This window comes from Myodes glareolus, chromosome 20, assembly GCF_982192425.1.
Source record: "Myodes glareolus chromosome 20, mMyoGla1.1, whole genome shotgun sequence".
Taxonomy (NCBI): Eukaryota; Metazoa; Chordata; class Mammalia; order Rodentia; family Cricetidae; genus Myodes; species Myodes glareolus.
This window is the reverse complement of record NC_142045.1, coordinates 4453194-4479077: the sequence shown is the minus strand read 5'-3', so window position 1 is coordinate 4479077 and position 25884 is coordinate 4453194. Positions and strand designations below refer to the sequence as shown.

The 25884-nt window shown below is 36.8% G+C and overlaps 1 protein-coding gene across 5 annotated transcripts in view; it reads left to right on the top strand.

Annotated features, from left to right (window-relative positions):
* Lrba (LPS responsive beige-like anchor protein) overlaps window positions 1–25884 on the top strand; it is a 504118-nt gene that overhangs the window by 414353 nt on the left and 63881 nt on the right. For all 5 annotated transcript variants that reach the window (XM_048424832.3, XM_048424835.3, XM_048424834.3 and 2 more), the window contains exon 48: window positions 18555–18722. In XM_048424832.3, coding sequence (XP_048280789.1) covers window positions 18555–18722 — 168 coding nt within the window. The remainder of the gene's footprint in view (window positions 1–18554; window positions 18723–25884) is intronic.

Sequence of the window (25884 nt, the reverse complement as noted above, 5' to 3'; positions counted from 1 at the left end):
AGCCAGCCACTGGCACTTACCTCGACTTCAGTCCAAAAATGCTGATCCTGCCTCCAGGAATCTCAGAATGAGATAATGTGTTGAGAACTGTTTCCTCCATTTTATAACCCTCTCTAGGGCTGGGATTAAAGGCATACACCCCCCCGGTTTCTATGGCAACTAGTGTGGCTACTCGGATTAAAGGTGTGTGTTACCATAACCTGTTCTGTAAGGCTGACTAGTGGGACTGTTTCACTCTCAGATGTTCAGGCGGTCTTTGTTTATTAAAATACAGTTGAAATACCACTACAGGTATAGTTGGATTTCTTCTACCTTTTGTATCTATAAAGTTCTAAAAGCAAAAGCATTCTTTTTTCTTTATACAAACATAATACCTTTGACTCCAGTTCCTGTACTTTTCATTCAAATTTACAAGCTGTGTGCCAGAAGCTAGGAAGACCAAATAAATCTTTATTTTACAGTTTTATGTTTAGAAATTTTTTATTATACTCTGGGACTTGAACTTAGTGTTTAGCCTTGGTTCTGGTCTTGTACTAAAGCAGAACATCTTGACAGGGGTCATGGGTTGGAACATAGTGGCGCTGCTCATGACAGAAAAAAAGACAGGGAGGCAAGATGCACTCTTCTGAAGCCTGCCGTGGCCTATTTCCTCCAACCAGGCCCCACGTTCTAATAGGCCTATTTAGCCTGAACTCAGCCATGGTTTGGCCTGATGATAGAGCTAGCTATTTCATGGTTTAGTTAACTCTCAGTAGCACGCAAGTCTAGGGATCAAGCTTTCAACATAGGAACTTTTTGTGAGGACATGTCATATCTAACCATTACATGAATTGTTGAATTTAAGACTTCCGTCATCACAATGGAGGAATTAAGATAGTTAAGACGGAGTGGCTGTAAGTGGAGCAGACATGAAGAAAGCACTATAGACAGTTCTAATGGACAGTGCAACCACTATTAAAAATCTCAAGAAAATGTTAGCATCAGAATCTGCTTTTAAGACTTAGAAAAGGATCCCAAAGCTCCTTTAAAATGCAGCTTTACCCATGCTCTGGTGACATTAACATTCTCAGTAGGGAGTAATTCAGAGAGTTGAATTCTGACCAATATTTGACCATTTTGATCGGTTTGTGTTTTTATATTTTACTTTACATATGCATGATATTTAGCTTCCGTGTTCAAAAAGTCTAAAAGTTCTTTCAATCAAGATAGACTTAAAATTCTACACAAGAACCCTTTTATTATTTGTAGCTCTTTTCATTGCTTATTAATACATAAAATAAAGTTCTTCAGTCTACAAAATTAGTATAGCTATATTATTATGTTATATGTACATATAATCTCAGCCAAGATCACCAAACTCCTAGAGTTGCCATTGCAGTTTCTAAATACTTTGTACACAGTACTTTTACCCAGGAGAAGGTACATGGATGTGTTCCTTTTCCTATGCTCTCAACTAAAGTGTTACTGGCTATTTTAGTAATCACAAAGTCTGGAAGATATATACGAGTCTGTGTGTGGGTCTGTGTGTAGATATGTGCACATGATTGCAGGTGCGCATCTGAGCCACCAGAACTGGAGTTTGCAGGTGTTTGTGAGCTACCCAGTATGGGTGCTGGGAACTGAACTCAGATCCTTTACCACTGAGCCATCTCTCCAGCCCCAGACATATATATTTTTATCTAGCATATTTGATGGCACTTTAAAAATCCTACTACCAGTTGAGAAGTGAAGATTTAAATTTTATTATTTAACAATAAAAAGGATCCCACTTCGTATGTGGTCCTCTGGTGACATCAGTCTCTTATTTCAGTAAGTCTTCAAACATACACCGTCAACCTAGAGATACTGAGTGTGAGAACTAGTGTTTAAATGATCTGACTTAAGGTTTAATTATTTAAAATAATAAATACAGAGCGGGATTTCAGCTCTTAGCTTCTGAGTCCCCAGGCCTGCCTTTCTACACTCCACATACCACCAGATATTTGAACATTTAAGAAAGTTTATTCTGTTCTCAGGCTGTGTGCCAGAGAAACCGAATATGGTATACAGAGACATCCACCCTGTTAACGCAAGCGGGAGGAAGAAGACACTTAGATAATGCAGTAATGTTTCTGCAAGTGTACATAAGAAGCTCTTTTTAGAATATGTTTTTTCTAAATTGCTTGACATCAGCCATGTGTAAGTTAAACAGGATTTAGTTCTCAGTATTTTCCTCCTCTAGAGCTGTCTTTCCAGGAAGGATGATTAAGTGAAATATAAACATGGAGAAGAAAAGTAGACTGCTTTCCAAACATTTTAGTGATTTGTTTCTTAAATAAACAACTAATCATTGTTACCTCTATTGAAGATAAAGTGTCTCCCAAGGTTGTTATATGATTAAAAGTGAATTTTGAGTATTATTTTATATTGAGAGAGTTCAAATGCTCCAGCAATGACTCTAACAGGTTCTTACTGAAATGTGACTCTCTGCATAACTGTAAGCCTGTCCCCTGTCTGTACTTACAAAAATGATGCTATGATACCATGTAGTAAATTCAAGCCACCCCTTTTACCTTTAAACAAAATAATAAGAGTTTGATGGACAAATTGGTTTTACTATATAATTTTTTACTTTTAAAGAATATCTGAGCTTTGTATTCTGTGTGTTTAAATAATGCTGCTGATGAGAACATTGTCTAAAACTCTGATTATAAGCAGGGGGCTTCTCTAAAGTTGTTATGACTTTAGGAGCATTTGCCACAGCAGCAAGAACACTGAAACCTACAACTTGGCCCCTTGGGAAAATGAGGATTAACCTCCCTAGTCAGTAGCTCAGTTTGAAGGATCCTCATGTTAATCAACTTTTAAAACTAGTACACAGTGGCCTTTTAAACTAATGTACAATTTCTTAGTTGTTGGGTTTTTATTATTGATATTTCTAAAATTACAGAAAATAATAAAGGAGGTTTTATTGATCATGTTAAATATGTTTATGTTGCCTTTGTTAGTATTAAACTCATCGTCAACATTTATGAAGGGAATATCTTTCACAGAATGAAAGAATTAGCTAAAACACTGGGATAGATAGATACCCTTCTCCTGCTTTTTATTGGAATGCCTTAGGTATAAGCAAATTACTTCATTTTGATTCTAGATGCTGAGCTCCTAATAGCTTTTAAATTTATACAGTTTTTGTTTAGCTGTCAAAACATTTAATTATATCATGCCCAAAGGTGTAAAGCTGTCAAATAAATCCGAGTGTAGGCATAAACATTTGCTAGGTTATTGTGCTACTACACTGTGGTTACAGGATGGCTGGTGAACCTGTTTGGGGGAGGGGTATGTGGAAACACATTAACTCAGCAGGTACAGAACAACACTGGCCTGATGAATTGATGATTACTTGTAAAACAGCAGGTAGTAATGCCCCAAATCTTTGTAATTCCTCTGTCTCCCTCTCTCTGTCTCTCTGTCTCTCTCTCTGTCTCTCTCTCTCTCTCTCTCTCTCACACACACACACACACACACACACACACACACACACAAACACACACACACACACACACCCATCACCCCCTCTCCCAGTAAAATAAAACCAACAAGAAAGAAGAGTGGTAAATTCTTTGGGTCAGTTTGTACTGTAAGAAGACTAACTTTCTGTAAAACACAATATCCTTTATCTCCTTACTTCTGCCGTATTTCTTCGTGTTAAACATGAACATTACGTCAGTCATGCTTCACTTTCTCCTTACTCTCTTTGCTATGGAAGAATTATCCCAGTAGCACTTGGAAAGTGTTGTAGCCAATCAACAACTAATTCTTATCAGTTTTGAGTTTTCTATGTAAAACATTTTTAAAGGAAAAAAATCGTTTTATTTTAGTTCAGTAACTAACTGTTCCATCAGTTTTAGAAAGTTAGTTTTATGACATCATTTGAAGGTAGAGTGTTAGTTCAAATAAGAACGAGTACTTCTCAAATGCAAAATTCACGAAGAGGTAAGGGAGTAAAGTAAATTAGTTCTACTTTGAAGCTTTTATTTTCTTCCCCTTTCAAAATGAATGGGAAGGCCCTTGAGAGGCCCTTGAATGAAAGCTGCTTTTCATTAGTGCTACCAAATACCTACTTGAAAGAGTGGAGTTCTGACTGAACACCCACACAAGAGAAAGGGAGAGCTTCCTTTTCTCCTGCAGGACCATCAGCTAAATAGCTCTTGGCTTCTCGTTTCCAATCAGGTGGTTTCACATCAGAGTTAATTACTCCAGTCATTTATTCTAATCACCCTCCTCTTATGGCTAGCTGCATTCTGTCATGGGGTGGCATCTTTTGAAGCCAGTTAAGTTTGAAAACCACTGCAGGGTACTTGAGGCTCATTAGTGAGGCCTATCCATGCCTGGCTTTGGATTTGCTCCCTGATTAACTCTGCATCTCCTGGCCTTGCTCCCCCTCCCTCCATCCCCCTACCCCCACTCCTGTGTCCTTCTCAAACAGGAATGTTTCAATTAACTCTTAACATGCTGCCTGTCTTTTCACCCACATGTTTAAGAAAAATGTAAATGCTGTTATTGCTATTCAGACCCATGCTGGATCGTGACATTATAGCAGTATCTTTTGAGTGTGGTCACACTGCCTGTAGAGAACCCACTGAGAAGAGTTACAGTTTTGAACAACAGGAGAAAGATGGCACTTTACAGAATAAACACATTTAAGTTCTTGATCCAGTTCCCCTAACCCAACAGTGATTCCAACCCTGATCTGAAGCACAGTGTATATTTTCCCAGGTGACGTGGGGTTGTGAGAAAAGCTGGAAGATTCAAAACAGAATCGCTCGTTTTTAATTTAAAAGCTATTGTCAGATGTAATAGTTCAATTTAAAAAGCAATTATCAGATCACATTTAAGAGATACTAGGATGAGAAAACAAAATGTGTTACATCACTTTTTAAAATGAAAGAAAAACATAACTCTATTGAACAGTCTGTTTGGTGTAGTTATATGAAAATATTTAAAACATTGTCCGAAAATTAAGAACTACATATGTCTGGTGGGTAAATGAATTTTACCAAAATTGGAAGAGACATGTTTGTTTATTTTTCCTATTCTTTCCACAAAACAGTTTGATTTGAAGTGATTTGTGTGTAGACAAAATGTAAAACTTTAAATACATGAATCACAGTTTTGTAAGTTACTAGTGTCCGTAGATATTCACTGATAAGCAGGCTGGACTCTTAGCTCTCTTCTCCCCAGCAGCTGTTTTGTTTACTGAATCGCTGGTTTACCAAGAGCCTTTTAGGATTGCTGGCCGACAACATCATGGGTATTGTCTGCCTTGATCTGAAGACTGCTGATTAATATACAATAAAGACAATGAAAAAGGCTAGAGTATAAATTCTTACTCCGTTCAATAAATATTTATCAAATGTCTACAATATGCTCAGGTCCAGAGAAGCAGATACATATAATCATGCCTTGTGGAGTCCACATTCTAGCAAGGAAGACAGAAATGTAAACTGTAATACAAGATGAAAGTATTAGTTTTAAAGTTATGTGTCAGTACAAAGGCCTGTTTGAAAGAACAACAAAACCTGTAAATAAAGACTTCATATTGATGTAGTAATTTTACTTACTATAATGCTTAGCATGTCTGAATCATATATAAAATAATTAAATTGTAATTTCTTAGTATCAAATCATTTTGTAGTTTTAAATTTTTTAGAATGAGCTTTGGCCTTTACCATTCTGCATCAAAATGAAAATTATTCAAAAGAATGTGGAGTAGTTAATGGCCTTACTTTAGGACTCAGACAGATGGGGTTCAGGTTTCAGCTCTGACATTTACTGGCTGTGTGACATCAGGCATTTTACTGAAGCATTCTTAGCTTCATTTGTAAAACAGCTTTTAAAAATGTAGGGCTTATCTCTTAGGATTATTGTAATGATTAAATAATATAGTCAATCTAAAACATTTCACACGAAGCAGGGCGCGTCCTAAGCCCCCACTGTTGTTGCCCTTCTGCTGTTCTTTGGTTGATCAGTGCATCCCCTTCGTCCCCCAGGAACTCACACTCCACACGACGCGTTTTCCTTCCATAACGTACACACATTTCTAGAACCTTTGTCAAGTGTCATGATGGTATTTGCATCCCTCTTCTGGGGTTCCCGAAGAAAAGGTGAAACCTTTAATGACACCTCAGTATTGACGTCACTCTCCCTTTTCTCCACGGAACCGTCCTACCTCGGTCTAATTATGTGGTTAACAAACTACAGATCGTGGTTGCTCTGGCCAGAAAGACAGAAATTCACGTACTAAAACTCTGCCAGACTTGAACATATCAACTGGATAAAGTTCTGTCCTCATTTTCTAACTGCTTATACAATGTTTTAAGATCATAGTCCCTCCATACAGTTATTGAGCTTTACTAAAGGAGAAGAATGCTTAAATTCAGTAGGCAAGTGTCAAGACCCTTCTGGATAATTAGATCTATGATCATGAAATTGCAAGACAATGACACCTGCCCTTTGGGGCTGCTGTTTTAAGGAGGAGACAGACAGAGCAGTAATTAATTAGGGAACTAGGTTAAGTGACACAGTCATTATTTCCGGTCCTTTTTAAATACCCATTACATGCACGTAATAGAAAAGTGAGAATAATAGTATATAGTGTCTGCTTTAAAGGGAATTTGTTGTTTAGTGAGGCAGATAGACAACAAATAAGCTAAAATACATATATAATTTGTGATAATACATATGTAACAAGTAATAAGTATGGTATTTATATTGTATGCTATAAATGAGAGGCAGGACTACTATGAAAGTGTGTATATGTGTGTGTCTGTCTGTCTGTCTATAATAAGACCCAAAGAGGAAATGTTCTGTTTCTTAGTAAGGTTCGGAAAGACTATAGAGGACAAGCCTACATTTGGTCTTCATCATTAAGGATGAGTATAGCCACGCCTTTAATTCCAACACTCAGGAGGCAGAGACAGGCAGATCTCTGTGAGTTGGAGACCAGTCTGGTCTGTCTACATAGTGAATTCCAGGACAGTCAAAGCTACATCATGAGATCCTGTCTCAAAAAGGGTGAGTATGGAGGGCTGGGTAAAGCTCGGTGATAGCATATATGCTTAGCGTGTCCTTAGTGCATCCTACACACACGCACACACGCATACACACACCTATTTACCCCTTCTCCACACAACTCACAAAGCCTGTATAGGGATTTTCTAGGAATGGAACAAGAACATGGAAATGGGCGGTTAAAATACAAGACGCAGAATGCGCAAAGTCATGCAATATATGAGCTAAAGTTAATTCTGATGGAAGAATGCAGTACTGCGAATTACGTGGAGGATTTGAAAAGAGTGTGAACATTTTACTTCTTTAAACAAGTGGTACTCAAAGGTGGTTTCTGGACCAGCAGCATTTATATAATCTGGGAACTTGTCACAAAGGCAAATTCTTGGCCACCATCCTGATGTGCCATAACAGCAACTCTGAGTGGAAGTCTGGGAATCTGGGTTTTAATGTGATCCTTAGCTGATCTACTGAAAGTTGGAAAGCCACTGCTTTAGAGGTAGGCGAGCCAGGGAAAACTAAGGAAGGTGCTGCCTGGGTCAGGTTTCTGGCATAATGAGTAGGAGAGAATGAGTGGGGGAAATTATAGAGAAAGGGTGTGGTTTGGATATGTTTAGAATCATTGAGCCAAGAAATAGTGAAGCATGGATCCAAAGATAGTCCAAAGGGAAGGAGGAAGGGAGGAGTTCTGAAGATTGGAGGCTTGTTTTTGGCTGGGTAAGACTCTGAGGGTGAGAGGAAGGGTGAGGATGACTGTCACGTTTCCTGCTTGACTGGGCGAATGGAGAACCTACTATGAGCTGAGGAGTGAGGGTGCACATATCAAAGGAGATACTACCCATCTCTGCTACTGTGTTAGGCTGAATTCCGTGAATATACAAACAAACAAACAACAACAACAACAACAACAAAAACCCCACGAAACAGTTCACAATTTGGATCTGAAACTCGAGAATGACTCCCGCTGGAGGTGGCTGGATCCTGTCCCTTCTTAGCTGGTTAGACAGAAGCAGAAGTCTGGGACTCAATCATGAAGAGAAGCAACACTGAAAACGTGGCAGAAGAGAAATACTCCATGGCTAAACGGCCAGAGAATTGAATAGATTTTAGGGTCCATAGAGAGGATAGGAGAAAGAGAGTTTGTAACAGAAAGGAGCTGAGGGAAAATGAGCCCACTAGACCCACACAATAATCTTACAGCAGCAAAAACATCGTCTTTGTTGTACTGAAAACAGAAAGCAAGAATTTAGCCAAGACAAAGAGAAGGAAGCAAATATCAAAAATAACATTAATTCTTTCAAGACATTTATATTGTATTCATGATTGTATACTATCATTAAAAATGGTTATTATGTAGCATTCTGTTGGTAATTCAGAGAGAATTGGATCCACAGATTTTTGTACCTTAAAGAATTGTGTTGTAGGTTCTAGAACTATCTAGGAGTAGACAGAAGTTAATCTTCTATTAAATATAAGGTGCTTTACCGTAAGGTTGATGAAAACACACAGATTTACATGGCTAACTTTCAGCAAGGATTGTATCCTGAGTGCTGAGTTTATGGTCTGTGAGTGCCTAACTGTAGACAGCCAAAATGGAAAAGTCCTAACCAGGACCTTTAAAGATGGTAATTTGGCAGAAGGACCAGGGCTTGGTAGATTTTGCTTTTTGTCTCTATTTAAAGAGGATGAACAGAGTGCCATTTTTCACATGTTGCCACATTTCTCCTGAGCTCTGTAAAGTGTGAAAGAACATGTACGGCAGAACATTATGTCTGCTCAACTCCTGACGATACTGGATGACTGCTGTCATGTCTCACGGTCTAGCCGTTCTTTATGGTACTGAGAACTGCAGTGACCTCAAAACCGCACGGAAAATGATTTAGTCTTCTAGGGACTTGGTGCTTTATAAGATTTACCTTGTGGCTATAGATAACTTGGAATGTGGGTTGCTTATATTAATTTGTATTATATACATAATAAGTATAAAACATATCACAAATTCTTAGATTTAATATAAAATAATACCTTATATTGGTTTTGATTAAGCATTATTAAACTTGATTCACCTGTGCCTACTAGAAGAGTTAATATTATGTATTTGTTTTCCATACATCTCTATTTGACAACACGGCTATAAAGTTTTGGTGGTCATTTTGTTACCTAGAATTCTTACTGGCTTAGAAACTAGTGTGGCATGACATGGCTGTAGTTGTGTGTCTTGAGGGCACAGGAAAGAGAATTGTGAATTTGAGACCAACCTGTACTTCACAATGAGACTCTCACTGTGATAATAATAATGATGATAATAATAAGGCAGGACTTGGAAATCCCTCTATTGAGTATGGACATATTTTTATTTTAATATTGAAATAGTATATAAACTTCTTTAATTTTCAACCTTACATCCAAAATAAAGTCTTAGGATTAATTTTAAATTTGTAAAAGAAAATATAGAACTGTGGATACAGCTTAATAGTCAGGTGCCAGTATTTACCATCACACTGAAAAAAAAGTCTAAAATATTAATACTAAATTCAAAATTCAACTAGTCTACCAGAGGGATTTCTTTTGCTACAGTATAGTTGGAGTGCAAACCTGAATGGCGGGTGTCTCAAAACCCTATATTCCTTCTCACTGACATTCAGTTGTAAATAACAACTTCTATTTTACATCTCCCTGAACCCTGTTCTTTCTTCTTCCCTGTTTGTTTGAGATGCTCCTGCTTCTCATTTCATTTGTTCCATATGCTGGGGACTGAACCCAGGGTATCCAGCGTTCTAGTCAATCACACTGCCATCAAGCTTTACCCTCACCTCCTGTGTTACTGTGTGCATGTGTGTGATCCTGAATGTATGTGTGTGCACCTTGTGTGTGAAAGAGTCTGCAGAGATCAAAAGATGGCATCAGATCCCTTGGAATTGGAGTTACAGATGTGCAGAGCCCAGGTTCTCTGCAAGAAGAGTAAGCATCTTTTTTACTGAGCATTCGCTTAGACCACCGTGCTGCTGTCATGAAGAAGGCTCTCCTCTGGACTGCCCCTCCTTCTCTTGGAGCTCACTCACTTTTCCCCTTTCCTTCCAGAGAACACCTCATCTCAGATCCCAGCACAGTATGCATTTGCTGGATGAACAGATAAGAGAGACACTAGTATTAATCAAGAGTTACAGAATGAAAGTCTTTCAATCATACAGAAGTTCTGACCAAACTTAACAATACATTAAAAAAAATGAAAGTTAAAGAGTGTGTGTGTGTGTGTGTGTGTGTGTGTGTGTGTGTGTGTGTGTATTCTTTATTGCTTTTATTGGAGCAAAAACTGAAAACTATAGTATTCTTATTGTCAGGAATTTTCATTTGCCAGTATGTTTATGACAGTCAGCCAAGGGACTCATTGGTGCCATGCAGACAGCTCCTTGTTTTCGTCTGGCATCCCTATGGGATTAAACTGCATCTGGCAAGTAGGGATTCTAGTCAAGCAATACTGCTAATATTTATCGTATCTGTGTAGATAAGCAAATGTAGAGAGTTTTTTTTTTATTTTGTTTTCCTTCTTTTTGTAACTTACTATAAAAGAAAACTTCCAGAAGGTTTTACACAAATACAGTCTTAAATTGTGGTTAAAGAGGAAAAATACTCAATTTTCTATACCTAAGTAGCATTTTACCCACTGAGTCATCTCACCAGCCCTTAGTGCATACTTCAAATATTTCAATGTCTACAAAAAATAGCACATTGTGCTTGGCATTTGGAAGCTTTTGTATATCTGTGTGGGAAAGTTTAGCTAAAATTACACTCTGAGGAAATCTTAGACCTATCATCTAAATGTAGGCCACTGTCCCATGTAAGTGAAAGTGAACCTGCCTTCCATATAGGCTCACATCTTTCTCTTTATGCCCCTTAAATCTTTTAGAAATGATAAAAGTCCTATAACTCAGTTTACCTGTTTTTTAGATATGTGGTTCTGCACTTAACTGACAAAATAGCTACGTTCCAAGTACTTGTCATGAAATGTTCTCTAGAATCTACCATTCAAAGCCTCCCTAGGAGAAATCAAGTTTATTTAGGATTGTCTGAAGAGTATGCAGCCTTTCCATTTGTCTGTACTTTAAATCTACTTGAGGGTTAAGTAAGCTCCTCTGTGAGTCACATACCTGGATTCCATCATAATTGCCAAGGGAGGAATTTCTTATCTCAGAAATAGAAATAATGTATTTTCAGGCCATCTGGTTTGTTTTTAAATTATGATCATTTTGACTCTTGTAATTGTTCAAGTTTCTCTCTATGTTGCCTGCTAGAAAGCTTAGCACCAACTACAGGGCTCATCTCAGACAATTCTGAAATGTCACAACACGGTTTTACCTGTTACGTCCTGTTAAATTTCTCTGGCCACGTATATATTGCTGTAAGTTCTTTGAGTTGTTGTCTAAGCAACAGTACACAGAACATAAATAATAGAATGAATAGGCTGGTCCAGTTGCTCCTCACCCGTTCTTCCCCATCTAGATATGAATACGAAAAATCTCTATATTACTATATGTATCACACTACAGCGGCTTTAACGTATCTGTCTGTTTTGAATTCCTAGATGTTAGAGTAGGAACGACCCAAGATTGAAATGTTAATTAAATGTTTTAGTGTTCTATAGTTCTAAAGAAAATAGTTGGATAAAATGTCAGCATACAGAAGTATTTTAAACATTCAGAAAAAAAATCATCTCTCTGAAAAGGAGGTAATTGTACAAGTTTGCCTAATCCTTTTGATCTTGGCGCACAGCAATACAGACTTCAGTTGAGATTAAAACTACGAATTTCAAAGGAAACATGGCCTTCAGTGTGCAAAATATATAACAGCTGGTTGACTTGTCCATTTAAAACTGCACAATAACAGTTGTAGCAGAATGTTCTCCTGCCAAAAGATGCATGGGTGCTTGATGGTTTTATCAAGGTATGATACTATCTCACACTTCTCTTAAGTAATGACAAAACTGGAAGTGAATCTCTCCTCTGCTCAGCAGTTCAAGGGCAGTGTAAGTGTGCAGCTCCCCCCGTGATTTCTCTATCTGCTCCGCCTGCAGAACTTGAGCGTGGTAACTAAAATTCTTTTTTTTTAAACTGTCAAGTATAATTTTTATTCTTAGTATCTTACAACTTTTTTCCTTTTAATCTTTGGTCCTCCTTTTCCCCTTTTGCTTTCATGATGTATTAGTCTTAAATGTCACATTTTCACACATATTTTCAAGCTCCCAAAGTTAGACTTTTCTGTGTAAATAGTATTATAGTTGCTTAACATTTTTGCATATTTATAGTAAGGAAAACATCCAGATTCCAAAGCAGTTTGATATGCTTATAATCAATTGTTGAGCAATTAAGCTAATATTAGTTGATTTTAGTTGGCTGAATATTATAGTTTTAATTCTGTTTCACCTATAAAAATAATTGTTAAAAAATAACTTTTAAAAGGTGAAATTAATGCATTTTAAAAATAAGGATTGACAGCCGTTTGTCATTTTTAGCAAATCACATTTGGAAAACATATTTGTATTCTGAATTTTTATCTCTCCAATATGAGAAATAGTTCATCTTTTCCATGACTTCTGTTGTTTGAAAGCATTAATATAATAGAGTTACACATTTTCTTTTGCTGTCATTAGATCTGTTTCAAAGGCAAAGGCATAAGCTCCAAAAATTCACCAAAGTTAACCAGATTTTGCACAGATTCACAGCCAGTACTTCAGGAGTTAACATATCTATCTTATTAGAGCGACAGGAAATCTGGCAACTATTGCAGGAACTGGACCTGATGGTGCACACAAACAATTTGTCAGTCTTCTTAAAGTGAATGGCCTTCCGCAAAGTGGCTGCGTTTGCTTTGTTTGAACAGGCTAAACTTTTCCTTTTTGGACTTTAAATCTTAGACGTGAAATGTGATCCACATATTCAATCAAAATCATTTAATTCAAAGCATATTTTGATTGGAACAAAGCTGACATGGAAAGAAACTTTAGAATAAAAAAGTTGAAAGGACTTTATATCATATATTTAGCAGGAAAATTTGAAACAGTTCTAATTAGGCTGAGAAAACCAGCTTTCTTCAATGTAAATTACAGAGGTCGTATATCAATGTTAAGGAAACATTACCACTAGTGTTTGAAATCCAGCACATGCAAACATAACAGGCCTGTTCCTTGTCCGTGTGTGTGTGTGTGTGTGTGTGTGTGTGTGTGTGTGTGTAGAGGCAGAAGGCTTTTTACATCTATTTCAAATGAAAAAAGTTTATAAATCCAGGCTTATAATTTGATGTATCACCTTCTTTGAAACATATCACTACATAGACTCACTTACATTGACCTGTTAACTCTAAGTTTAATTAAAATTTTAAGAAATTATTTTTATTTTTCATTAAAATGTGGTCATATGCATCTTATAATTAAATGTATAACAAGTTAGGACAATCAGTGAGTTTTATCTTTTTATTTGCAATTTGTAAGTGTGATATTGTATCACGGAACTGAATCAGGCCTCTTAGACAGCTGGGAATGGAAGTAGTGGCGTAGGTGTGTCAAATGTGAGCCTGGGGTTCATGGGACGTGGGCCTTTTCTGTTTTCTCTTATTATGTGAGTTGTTGACATCCTGCTTCTGGGAATCAAACTTACTAGTATATTCATTTCTATTTGTAGATGATAGTTGATCATTTTATTTGATGTTCACAAAGTTACTATTGTATGATAGCACTGAGTAGAAATATCGTATTGATATTAACATGGATTAGGGTTTACAAGCATAGAAACCATAGGTGACTGTCAGCCACAGCTCCTTTGTCATTAACAAGTATCTATGATTTCTTTTGTTGATTAAAATTGACTTTCTTTTATTTTACCTTATTTTCATGTTAATAAAACTTGAATTTTGTAGGGGAGTGCTATAGTATTTCTAAAATCTTGGTTAATTAACAGAATTAGTGCTAAATATCATCATTATTATTTTTAAATAGCTTAATATCTTGGAAAAAGTAAACTTTCTATATGTTAACAAATTATTTGACTTCACTCTACCAAAGGAGAATAATTTTATTTAACATTTTATATCAATAAATAATTCATTTCCTTAATGAGTTGGTTTCAGGGAAACGGATTATGTTCTTTCTGTAAGATTTATTGTTGGACACATACTCATATTTATTATAATTATTTCTGACACAATCATTTATGAACAATTTATTGTTATTTTTATGATATATTAAATTTTTAATTTAATGAGATTTTTTAAAAGAACCAAGCAAGTGAAAGTTCCTAATAAGTGTTTGTGTTTGGCATCTACGTTCTGTACTTTTAAACATCCTGCAATTTTTTTTGTCTCTGCCTAATAGATCCCATTAAGAAAACAGATATCAACCCCCAGACAGTTTGTCAAGACTAATATGAGTCCCCCTGGATTGGAGTGACAGTTTGTGCAATGTTTCATGTGGTAGTCTTTGCATAATCTTATGTGATCCTCAACAATTGGACACTAGTCACTGCTTTATTTTGTAACTCAAGATGAGTTGAATATTACTATATCGTGTTGGATATTTTCTCGGATCTTCTTTTGTACAAATGTTATTCAGAGCACACATTGGATATAAATGATATATTCAGCCTGCTAGGGAAGTGCTTACAATTGATTTGTTGGGTTGAAAGCAGCATGAAAAAAAAAAGTTACTATCCCCTAGTCGAAAACCTTGCTTAACTCCAGCCTTAATGAAGACTGTCTTAAAGGCTTTGAAAATCTCCAAATGCTTAGCATTCCACTGACATAGTATACATGGTGTGTGTGTGTGCGCGCGCGCACGGGCACACACACACATGCATACACAAATACACTAACACTCTCTAAAAATGTGAGTCCACATAAATTTTATATAATGTTTTTTAAACTGTATACGAAAGTTTTTGAAGAATTTTTAATAGGGATTTTGTTCTTTATGTTTTTGAGTCTCAAAGCAAGTTATAAGTTATAAGATACATATCCAAACTATTCCTCTTTGAATTATTTTCTTTGTCTTTTGGCCTTCTGCTTATCCTCTCTTCTTCCTTCAAGTGTGTATTCTGTACACTTGTTTATCTATGCACACTCTGGGTCAGGCAACTGTCAATCAATGCCGTTGAAAGGAGGTTGAAGCCTTTAGCTGACTTTGTACTGGAATGATTCCAAACTTCTTAGAAACCCTCACAGATCTGTCACCATTCTTCTGGATCCCATTTTAAAGTTTTCCTGTGGTACTTAAAAAACAACAAAATAACTAATACAATTTTTAGTTATTTTTAAAAGTATGTACTTATTCATTAATGTGTTTATCGCCTCCTTGAATAAATTTTGCCAATAATTCTGCGAATTGCTGGTTGACCCCTTCAGGACTGACCTGCGACAGTGTGAAGGGAGGCTGAACCTTGGCATGTGATGACTCTGCCTTGTGTCTGCAGCATAATAGGGGCACACAGTGTTGTTTCTTCAGTGTTTTTTTTTATTTAAAATTCTGAAGCAGTATCAAGATATAAAGCCTAAAGCATTTAAATCCAACCAACTTCACCATTTCAAATGTGCATAAAGAAGTAATCAACCATTAGGAAACTCGCAGCTCTTTGTTTGCTGACACATAAAACAAAATTGCACTATTTGTAGAGCTTTAATATTGAGAAAATTCATTTGCACTTCTTCATATTCTGAGCCTTGTAGAATTTTATAGTCTCAAATCACAATGCCATGGACACTCAGGAGACTCCTGGCTGTTTTATCTTATTAAACAATTTTGAAATCATTAATTTTTAATTAGCTTGGATGCAGGTTTTTTATTGTTTCAATAGTGGGTATATATGAACTAAACGTTTTTTATTTAAACTACTGGCGAGAGTATTATTTACATAAATAAGTATGTTCTTTCTGAGAATACATGCTGTGAGCCTGCTTTGTGTAGTGATGCTCGCTTATAGACTCGCACATCCTCCGCTTTAATCCTACAGCAGGGCTTTTCATCAGCTCATTACCTTACAGTTTTGAACAACCAAAAAGGATGCACTCTTGAAGATACATGGAAGTCCTTCCTGATTGAAAGTTCTAATTAAGTGAATTGGAGAAAATTAACTGAAATTAGCTGTCAGAAAGTCACATTTAAATGAGTGATGAGCTAGTCTGGCAGTAAACATTTAAATGATATAAATTGCCATTTAAGTGTATGGTTTAATGTTTGTCATGCATTAATGTGACGTGAGACTGCAGTGACAATCAAGCAGCTCGCTCTAATTTGGACATATTTAGGGCTTTTGTGTGGAGTGCACTGCACACAAATTAAGACAATTGCTGTGTTTATGTGCCACTTTAAGCCTGCGCCCTCCCATCCCTCCCAAGACCAAAGTTAATGCAACTTATACTGGTAATTTAAATTTCTAGACTCACTTTAAATTTATGTAATTAAAGTAGGGATTTGTTTGATTATCAGAAACTCTCTTATTATGTCAAGTGTAATGTGAAGTTGTTCCTTGCCATGTCTCTGTGGAATTAGCAAACACGATGGGTTGGGTAAAAGTGTATGAAACAGTATCTTTCACAGGCGATATCTTTAGGCTTGTTTCATAGTTAGTTCATAGAGGTTTATTTAGAGAATAATATTTCATATTTGGTAGTATTGCAAACCCAGGTTAAATGTTTTTTTTAAGAAAAACATTGTATTTAGCTATAGATATCTTCCTTATTCACAGGCACAGGTTTAATAAGACGTGCAGTTATTAACTATGTGTCTATCACTTGTGCAAAGATGGTTTATACTTCATTGTTGTTTGCTTTAGTTAGTCCATTTGGGGCTAAGGATTAGAGGTCAGTGATGGAGCATGCACAGGACCCTGGGTTCAGCCTCCAGCACTAAAGAGAAAGCAGGTGTAGCCAACTGCACCTTGAAACTTACAGCTATCTTATACTAATAACACACTGCCACACAAGTACATCACAGTCATACAGTTTAAATGCTAAAACTAATTTCATTGAGAATTGTTGCAAGATATAATTTGGAATATTTTTAGCTATACTTCAGAGTTAACTTTGACAGCTTTATTAACTTTGAATAGTATTATTTGTTGGAAAACCTAAACCACTTAATATTGAACTTTGATGCTGCAATAATTTTGATTAGTCTTACACAGTATAAATAGGAATAGCTTCCTAAAAAGTCTCTGGCCTTGGTATTCTTAGCTTTCCTCAGTTCAGCAAACATTTATAGATATCAACTGTATTTGGCACAAAGTAATAGAAAATGGGGAAATAATGATGAATAGGAAGTGAATCTTGTGCCCAGCATTTCAAGTGAATATTTGATCATGTTCATTAATTATTTATTGAGCAGAGTTAATAACATAAAGTGTTTGGTTTAGTACTGATACATAGAATAAAAATCCAGCAGTTGTAAGTCCCCACAAAATCTAATTTACTTTATAAACACAATCAAAATACTAAATAATTTGGTTGCAGTTTCAGGAGACAACATGTTTTAATTTGAGGAAAATGTTAATATCCCAAGTTAATAGAAAATGTTTAATATTTTTTTACATTTGCTTTCCTGAAGTTCCCCTTTGCTCGATGACCCCCTTTCTTTGAAGCTTGAATTGAGTGTCTGTCGAGCCTGATTGATGAGTAGGACCAAGATAAGCCCAGCCCCAGTCCTTATAGTGTGTGCAACGCAGTGGGAGAATGCCAAAGTGATTACTCCAGCTCAGATGATGAGGACCTGGAAGTTTCTCACATGTATACAACAGAACAGATAGGAAACAGGATGTCAGGGTTTTTGCTGTTGTTGTTTGTTTGTTTTACAGTACTGAGAATTGAATGCCAGGCCTCAGAAGGACAAAGTACTCTGTCTGCATTGAACTGTGTCTAAGCCACAGTGTTCCTCACTCTGTCCTGACCTGCTCACTTCCTTTTCCTTCCCCTGTCCTTTCCACTTCCCCTTTTCTCCTTCCTTTCCATCTGTGAGGTGTGTGTGTGTGTGTGGTGTAGGCCAGAGAGCAATATCGCATGCCTTCTTTATCACTCCCTACCTTAGCTTTTAAGACAGGATCTCTTACTGAATCTGGAGATTTCATATTCAGTTTAGCTAGGCTGGCTTGCCAAGCACACTCTTGAAATGCTCCTGTCTCTGGCATTACAGGTGTATATCACTATAGATTGTGCTCAGGTAACCACTTTATCGACTGAACCATCTCCTTTGCATTGCTTTGGTTTTGTTTGTTTGTTTGTTTGTTTGTTTTTAAGACTAGGTCTTATTATGTTGCTCAGACTGGCCTAAAACTCTCCTTGCCTCAACTTCCCAAGCAGGATTATAAGTGCATGCCACCAAACTTGGGTTTTCTTTTTTGTTTTGCCTTTTTTGTTGTTGATGTTATTGTTGTTGAAGTAAGTTTAGTGTTACACTTTACTGTTGTTCTAAATATCTATGTTTTAAAAATAGGATTCAGCATAATGATATGGTCTATTCTGTTTTTCAGGCCCTGGAGAGTGAATTTGTTTCCTGCCAGCTTCACCAATGGATTGATCTTATTTTTGGCTACAAACAACAAGGGCCAGAGGCGGTGCGAGCCCTCAACGTGTTCTATTACCTAACCTATGAAGGAGCAGTCAGCCTGAATTCAATAACAGACCCTGTGTTGAGAGAGGTAAGTCCTCCCGCTCAGAAGGAAACCCATTATCACAAGTCTGCCAGTTTCATAACACCGATCACATTTCCCTATCCTCTAAGTAACTAATGGAGAAACTGAAGCAAAATGGTAGACTAAGGCGAGACAAGCTGTCAGTTAGTCACCAGCGGAACTTAAGTCTGGAGCTTTTTTTTCTAGTTAGTATGACGTAATATAAAATGAGAGCTTTTATAGTTTGAACTTGATAAGGGAGCCTCAGTCAGATTTTTAATTTTTATGGATTTGGAAGCTACTTACATAGTTTGAAATATTAGGAAAATAGTCATTTTCACTATACAATTGTGAGCATAATTCAAAATGCAATAAAGCATGTTTCATTATGGTTCATGAGTGCATATACATCCATGTAGAAGTTAACAGTGGGATTGAAGTCTGAAATTTTGCTGTCATTATTCAGTGATAAATAGTAATGAGACTTCCTTTATCTTTGTCAAGTATTTTCTGGAAAAAAAAAAACACTAAAGCAGGATCTTGCCAAATGCAGTGTTCACCCAAATTTCTGAAGAAAAGTTTGGTTTTTACTGTTTCTAATCTAGTTATATACCCCCTAAATGTATTAACCTTCTGTGAAAAATCATATAATTGCACAGATACAACCTCAAACATTGAAAAAATTTTAAAACAAATGGATACTTAAGCCAATACATTGATTCATAAGGCAGATGTCTGCTTTGAAGGGTATATTTCTTACAGTGTGTAAGTTTTCCTCACTATGACTTGGTCATTCCTCTGTAATTCTATTGCCTAGTTTATGTTTCCTAGTTATTGAAATAAATGAACATATTATCACTGGATTTATGTGCTAGATAGATGTTAGTATGGAAAGATACAAAAGCACTGAATATTAGGGTTTTTTTACCCTAAATTATACACATTGTTGAGTTTCTGTTTTTTATACTTTAATACCTATGAAGACAGGGGACAAGGTCAGTTAACTCATAATGCTTTCCGTCTCCCAGAGTCTAGGGCACATGCTCTGCCTCTGAGCTGCATCTCTCGCTGTGTGTGAATTTTACTCCAGTGCACCTTCCTTGGAGTAACTGTTTATGATTTAGATCTTCACGGGACTCCATATGACACTGGAGTCAAAACAGCTTGCAAGTAATACTATTGAACAACGCCCAATGTAATTCTTAGACTAGAGGAGCAAACATCAGGCAAGTAATACTACTGAACAACGCCTAATGTAATCCTTAGACTAGACTAGCAAACGTCAGGCTAGCCAGTGTGCTCAGTGTAATACTACTGAACAATGCCCAGTGTAATTCTTAGACTAGAGGAGCAAACGTCAGGCAAGTAATACTACTGAACAATGCCTAATGTAATCCTTAGACTAGAGGAGCAAACGTCAGGCAAGTAATACTACTGAACAATGCCCAGTGTAATTCTTAGACTAGAGGAGCAAACGTCAGGCAAGTAAGACTACTGAACAACGCCTAATGTAATCCTTAGAATAGAGGAGCAAACGTCAGGCAAGTAATGCTACTGAACAATGCCCAGTGTAATTCTTAGACTAGAGGAGCAAACGTCAGGCAAGTAATACTACTGAACAACACCTAATGTAATCCTTAGACTAGATTAGCAAACGTCAGGCTAGCCAGTGTGCTCAGAGGGCAGGGCTGCTTGACTCTATGCCTGGAGCCCATATGGTGGATAACAGAGAACCAATTCTCACCTCCACAAAACATGCATATGCTCACTCACGTGTGCGCACACACACACACAAGTAATAAACTCTCCTTTCTTTTTAGCAGTGTTTGTTGTGTGCTACTTGACTGTTTAGTGCCAGAGATTCTTTAACATGCACGCTGTTTTCCTTTTTCATATTCCCTTGTAAATCAGTTTCCCTAGATTTAGCTCATATCTGAATTTATACTCTAGAATTGACTTTTAGATCCTGTGTTTTACTTAACATACCATGGTATTTACATTGCTGTGTATATCCTCTACAGTTTGAATTTTGAAATTCATGGAATTATTCTAAACATGTAAAATGAGATACCTATTTATAAAATCATCTCTCTGTGTCTGAGACGATGTTACTAGTTCAGTTTTTCATGTCATTAAACCTTATGCTTTAATTATGTCACAAAGATGGTGCTTAACCTGTGTCTGTCATAGCCAACTGACCATTTCCTCTTTATCTTATTCAGAATGATTGGCTGTTTTCATGTTGTGTTGACACCCTCCTCCCACACACACCAATAATTTCCAAAGAAGCTTACTACACACACACACACACACACACACACACACACACACACACACACATTTACAGTTCTAGAGGGGTGTTAATATAATTCCTCATAATAATGTAAATACTTGTCTCATTACAATATCACGGTCTAGCCCGCATACCCTCTTGTATGACTAGTGTGTCTGAGGCACTGAATGTTTACACAGGAATGTGTGACTAGCTGTGCCATGTTGACAACAGCATCTAGGAATGCCCTGTCTATCTTTGGTAGTGGCCATGTTTTGTAGGCAGCCTTTTTCCAACTCCAGTTCCCAAATAACTAACACAGAGACTTACTTAATATTACTTATAAATGCCTGGCCAGTGGCTCAGACTTGTTACTAGCTAGCGCATTTCTTATCTATACTTTCCCATGTGGCCTGGTAACTTCTCTCAGTACAGCATGTCCATCTTGCTTTTCTCTGCATCTGCTTACAGCTCCCCAGACTCTGCCCTTCTTCTTCCCATCATTCTCGATTTGGCTCTCCTACCTAACTTTATCCTGTTCGGCTATTGGCCCATCAGCTTCCTTATCAAACCAATTACAGTGACATATTTTCACACAGTGTAAAGAAATATTCCACAATGTTTTCTGACCAATGTCAGGATTTAAGATTAGAGGATGACACATTTGAAGTGTTAGATTGGATATTTTAATCTGGGCCTATGCCATTCAGACATTAGATCATTGACTACAGTTGTGAGCTAAAGTACATACTTTTGCCTTAACAAAATAAATACATTATAACTTCCAATGAAGGGTTTTATTGTGGTAAAATAATTAATTGTATGTAAAACTTACCATTATTGTCATTTTTAAGTGTGCACTTCAGTAATACAAAGAACACTCATATAGAACTGGGAATATAGCTCAGAGGCAGAGCGTGTGACTATCATGTGCAAGGCTCTGGGCTCAATCCCCAGTGCAGAAAAAATAAAATTTCATATTACTGTGCACACTATTCCCACTGTCCATGTACAGAGTAGTTTTATATCCCAAACTGAAAATATGTTTGTGTTAAACAAACAATAAGCATCCTCTTCTTGAACCCTGATGAGCATGATGCTGCATTCTCTTTATATGGATTTGATTGCTCTGGGTACCTTATATGAGCAAGAACCATAATATATGTGCCCCTTTGTGCTGGGCTTATTTTATTTAGTATGGCATCTTTAATTTTCATCCATCTTGTAGCTTATATAAGATTTTCCTTCCCTCTTTGGACTGAATAATTTCCCAGTGTATACGCACACCATGTATTGTTTATCCAGCACTTGTTCATGGATGTTTTAGGTTGTTCCCACACTGTGAGAACTAGGAGCTGTGGTGTGCAAGTATCACCCAAGTTTGCTTTCATTTATTTAGCGTATATTCTAAACTTTATGGTAGTTTCATGTTTAATTTTTTGTGAATCCACCATACCAAATAAAATTCCAATGCTTAGCTTTCATTACCATTATTTTCTAAAGACAATTTTTAAAAGATTAGAATTCTTTTGCTCATTTTTCGTAATCCAAGTATTTATCAAAAATTCCTTAACTGTATGGCTTTTTATCTTCATTTATCTCCCATAGTTATTTTTATGTTATACACATATGTTAGACCTGTGTATTAGATTTTATACTCATTAAATAAACATGACTTGTGATTCCCTGAGACTTGGTAGTCTTACAGATATTCTTGAAATAATAATAATATATCTTTTGTTACTGAACATTATAAGTATACATAATTAATTTATATAAAACCTCTCCAGGTCTGAGGGAAAGTTTTTAACAGCTTTATTGAGATATAATTTACAAATGATATAATTTCTTGTTGACAGTATGCAGTATAGTTTAGTAAGTTCATAACATATAAGCACAACCACCATCTACTTTAAGAACAGTTTTTGTCACTACAAAAGAAATCTTTGTGCCCTTTTGCTGTCTGTCTAAGGAAACTTTTTTATGAGTAAATGCTCGACCATGTTTCATTGGAAAGATCCAAGAGGAGGCAAACACATCTCTAAGAAAGGGGAAAAGAACAAACTCTAGAATACAGAGATAAGTACTGAAGGGAGAGAATGGTGCTGCCTCAGCCGCGGATGGTGCATGTTAGTATTATGCAGAGACGTATGTAGTCAGTGTGCATGTGCAAAGAGGGATGGCTTCAAGGTTCACTTTATGTGTATTTATATGAAGACTAGGGTGAGCTTTCCAGGACTGTCTGGCATAGTGTTGGGTGTTTATTTCCTTTCCACGTGTTTTTCTGTGTTTTAAATGGCAGCTAACTCCCACGAATCTCGGATCTAATTGTACTTACAGAAATGAACTCAACAGTACAGACTATGATTTCCGTTGTGTGTGCTATGAAGAGAACAGCGATGGCTGAAGAGAAATAGGGTGATGGGGAACGATTTTAGAGAGGAAACTTACACACTGGCTGTGTTCATGAACTCAGTTTCCTGCAAATCAGATACCCAGGGTGCAGCTCCGACGCCCATAGTCAGACACACCTGTGAGCCCCATGCCGGGCCAAGTTAGCCTCCAAGTCAAGTTTTGATGAGGACCCTGCCAGTTGTACAGGCCACACCTATCTTCTGAATTGTGTTTAATGAGGGCTTTCCCTTCCCTAACGTTACTATATTTGCATATTCATTTGACTTACCTTAAAGCATTATTTTTCAGGTCTCTATGAAGACAGCAAGATAGTTTGTGTCTCTCTGAAAGCACAAAAATCCATTTTTACGCCAGATCACTCTTTCAGTAACTCTACCTGTGCATCCTTTTGTTCACCCCTATCTACTCAGTTTGGTTTTGAGCCTTTTCCTGTGCACATGGTCACACATAGGCAAGCTGTATACACACAAGGCATGTGTCTGCCTGCTGCTTGCCAAAGCTCAGTTCTTCTGTAGGAAGCTGTTAGGAAATGGTATATATATATCATAGTAAGTGTTCATAAAAATAATCTAAAAAGAGTTCTAAATGATAGAAATGATAACCATAAGGAGAAGAAGAGTAATCAGTGGAACAGTCTGTGACACATTAAACTTTTATGTTGTTTTTAATTTTTAGAAAACAGCTGCACTATCAATAGAGAAGTCTCCATTACATACACCACACTCCAGAAAGGAAGGTTTTCAGTCAAATATGCTAATCTGTTTTCAAATATGCTTTGCCCCCTAGCTAAAGTGTGAGTTCTTCTCTTTAGCTGATATCTGAACACCCGCCACTCCGTGCGCTCCTCTCTTGATCTGTGTCCCATATTTAACCTACTCTATTTTCACAGCTTTATGCATGTGTTCTTTTATAGACAAGAGGCAAGTAAGTGAAAGCAGGTCACTTTATTGTTACTAATTTGGCTGAATTTGGTTTGTCTCCGTCAGTTCTCTTTCTTCCAACACTGTCTTATTAAGGTTTCCAAAGGAGAGAACCCAGGACCTGTGATTGTGAGCAAAAGTGAATATTCCTATTTTATAAAATGTTTTAGAATATTTATTTTTCAAAATTGCTTGACTTTTTTGAAAGTTATACATCTTTTTCTATTTCTTTGCAATATTTATGACTGTATTTGTAGGCATCATTTTCCTATTTAAACCTTTATTCCGTACCTGTACTTATCCAGAATTCACCTATTAATTCATATATAATTTGTGTTTTCTCCATCCCAAGATGGAAAACTCAATGTCTACGCCTTAATGCCTTAGGAGACAGTTCATTTAGCAGTTGAGAAAAACTTTTAAAATCCTGAAGGACCACTCAGATGGCTCAGGGGGTAAGAGTGCTTGCCACCGAACCCGATGACCTGACTTCATCTGCAGAACCTACATAAACAAAGCTGTGTTTTTATTTTTGCTTTGTAAGAACTATTTCTGTCCAGGGGAACTCAGTGGTCCAGCCCTGGACTGGCATGTCTGAGGCCCTGGCTTTTATCCTCAGCGCCACACGTAAAGCTGGGAGCATTTCTGTTATTTGCTCTAGTTAGCCTTAAACTAGAGAAGCCACCACTGTTCTTTCTCAGCCTCCATGCTCTGCTTCTACACTGCTCTGCTCCTCTTAAACTGTGGGTTCTCAGTTTGGGGGCTGTGTCTAGATGCCTGCGTGTTTTGCTCCCCTCCTGTTCTGTCTTACTGTTTCATAGAACACAAGATTTTGATAGAACTGAATTAAAATAAGTTTACTTGACAGAAAACATGAACCGTAGTAGTCAAAACTGCATATCTAATAAAGAAATCAAAGTTCAGTGAAACCAAATAAGGCTTCCAGACGTGGACATTGCACACTCAGAAGATGTGATACAAATGGTGATCTAAATCACAAGCAATGGGTGAGTCTAGCCAGTGTGTAATGTCAGGACAGCTGTCTAATTATTAAGAACATAAATTAGTATGATCCCATGCTCATCTCCTAGTGACAGAATTTCCAAATGTATTACATATACTTATTTGAAATAAAGGGTATCTAGATATAAAATGTTAGCAGGTAACATAGGTGAGTAGCTTCATAACCTTAGAATAAGGAAGGTGGCATTAGACATTGGAAGTCTAATGTCAAAGCTAAAAATCACAGAAATTGGCGTGCTCCTCGCATGAGAACTGAAGTTTCTGTATATAAGGAAAAGGTTAAGGACAGATAGTGCCCAAATGACAAAAGAGAAAAATGGAAAATGGTCGAACTAATATCCAAAACTTTGAATTTAAAAATAGTGGCTTTTTTTGCCTACTGGGTATTGAAGATTAAAAAATAATTGAAAACTTCTGATATTGAGACTATGATAAAACAGATAAATTCATATATTTGTGAGGACATAAATCTTTCTTCTTTCTTTCGTCTGTCTCTTTCTTTCTTTTTTTCTTTCTTTCTTTCTTTCTTTCTTTCTTTCTTTCTTTATTTCTTTCGAAG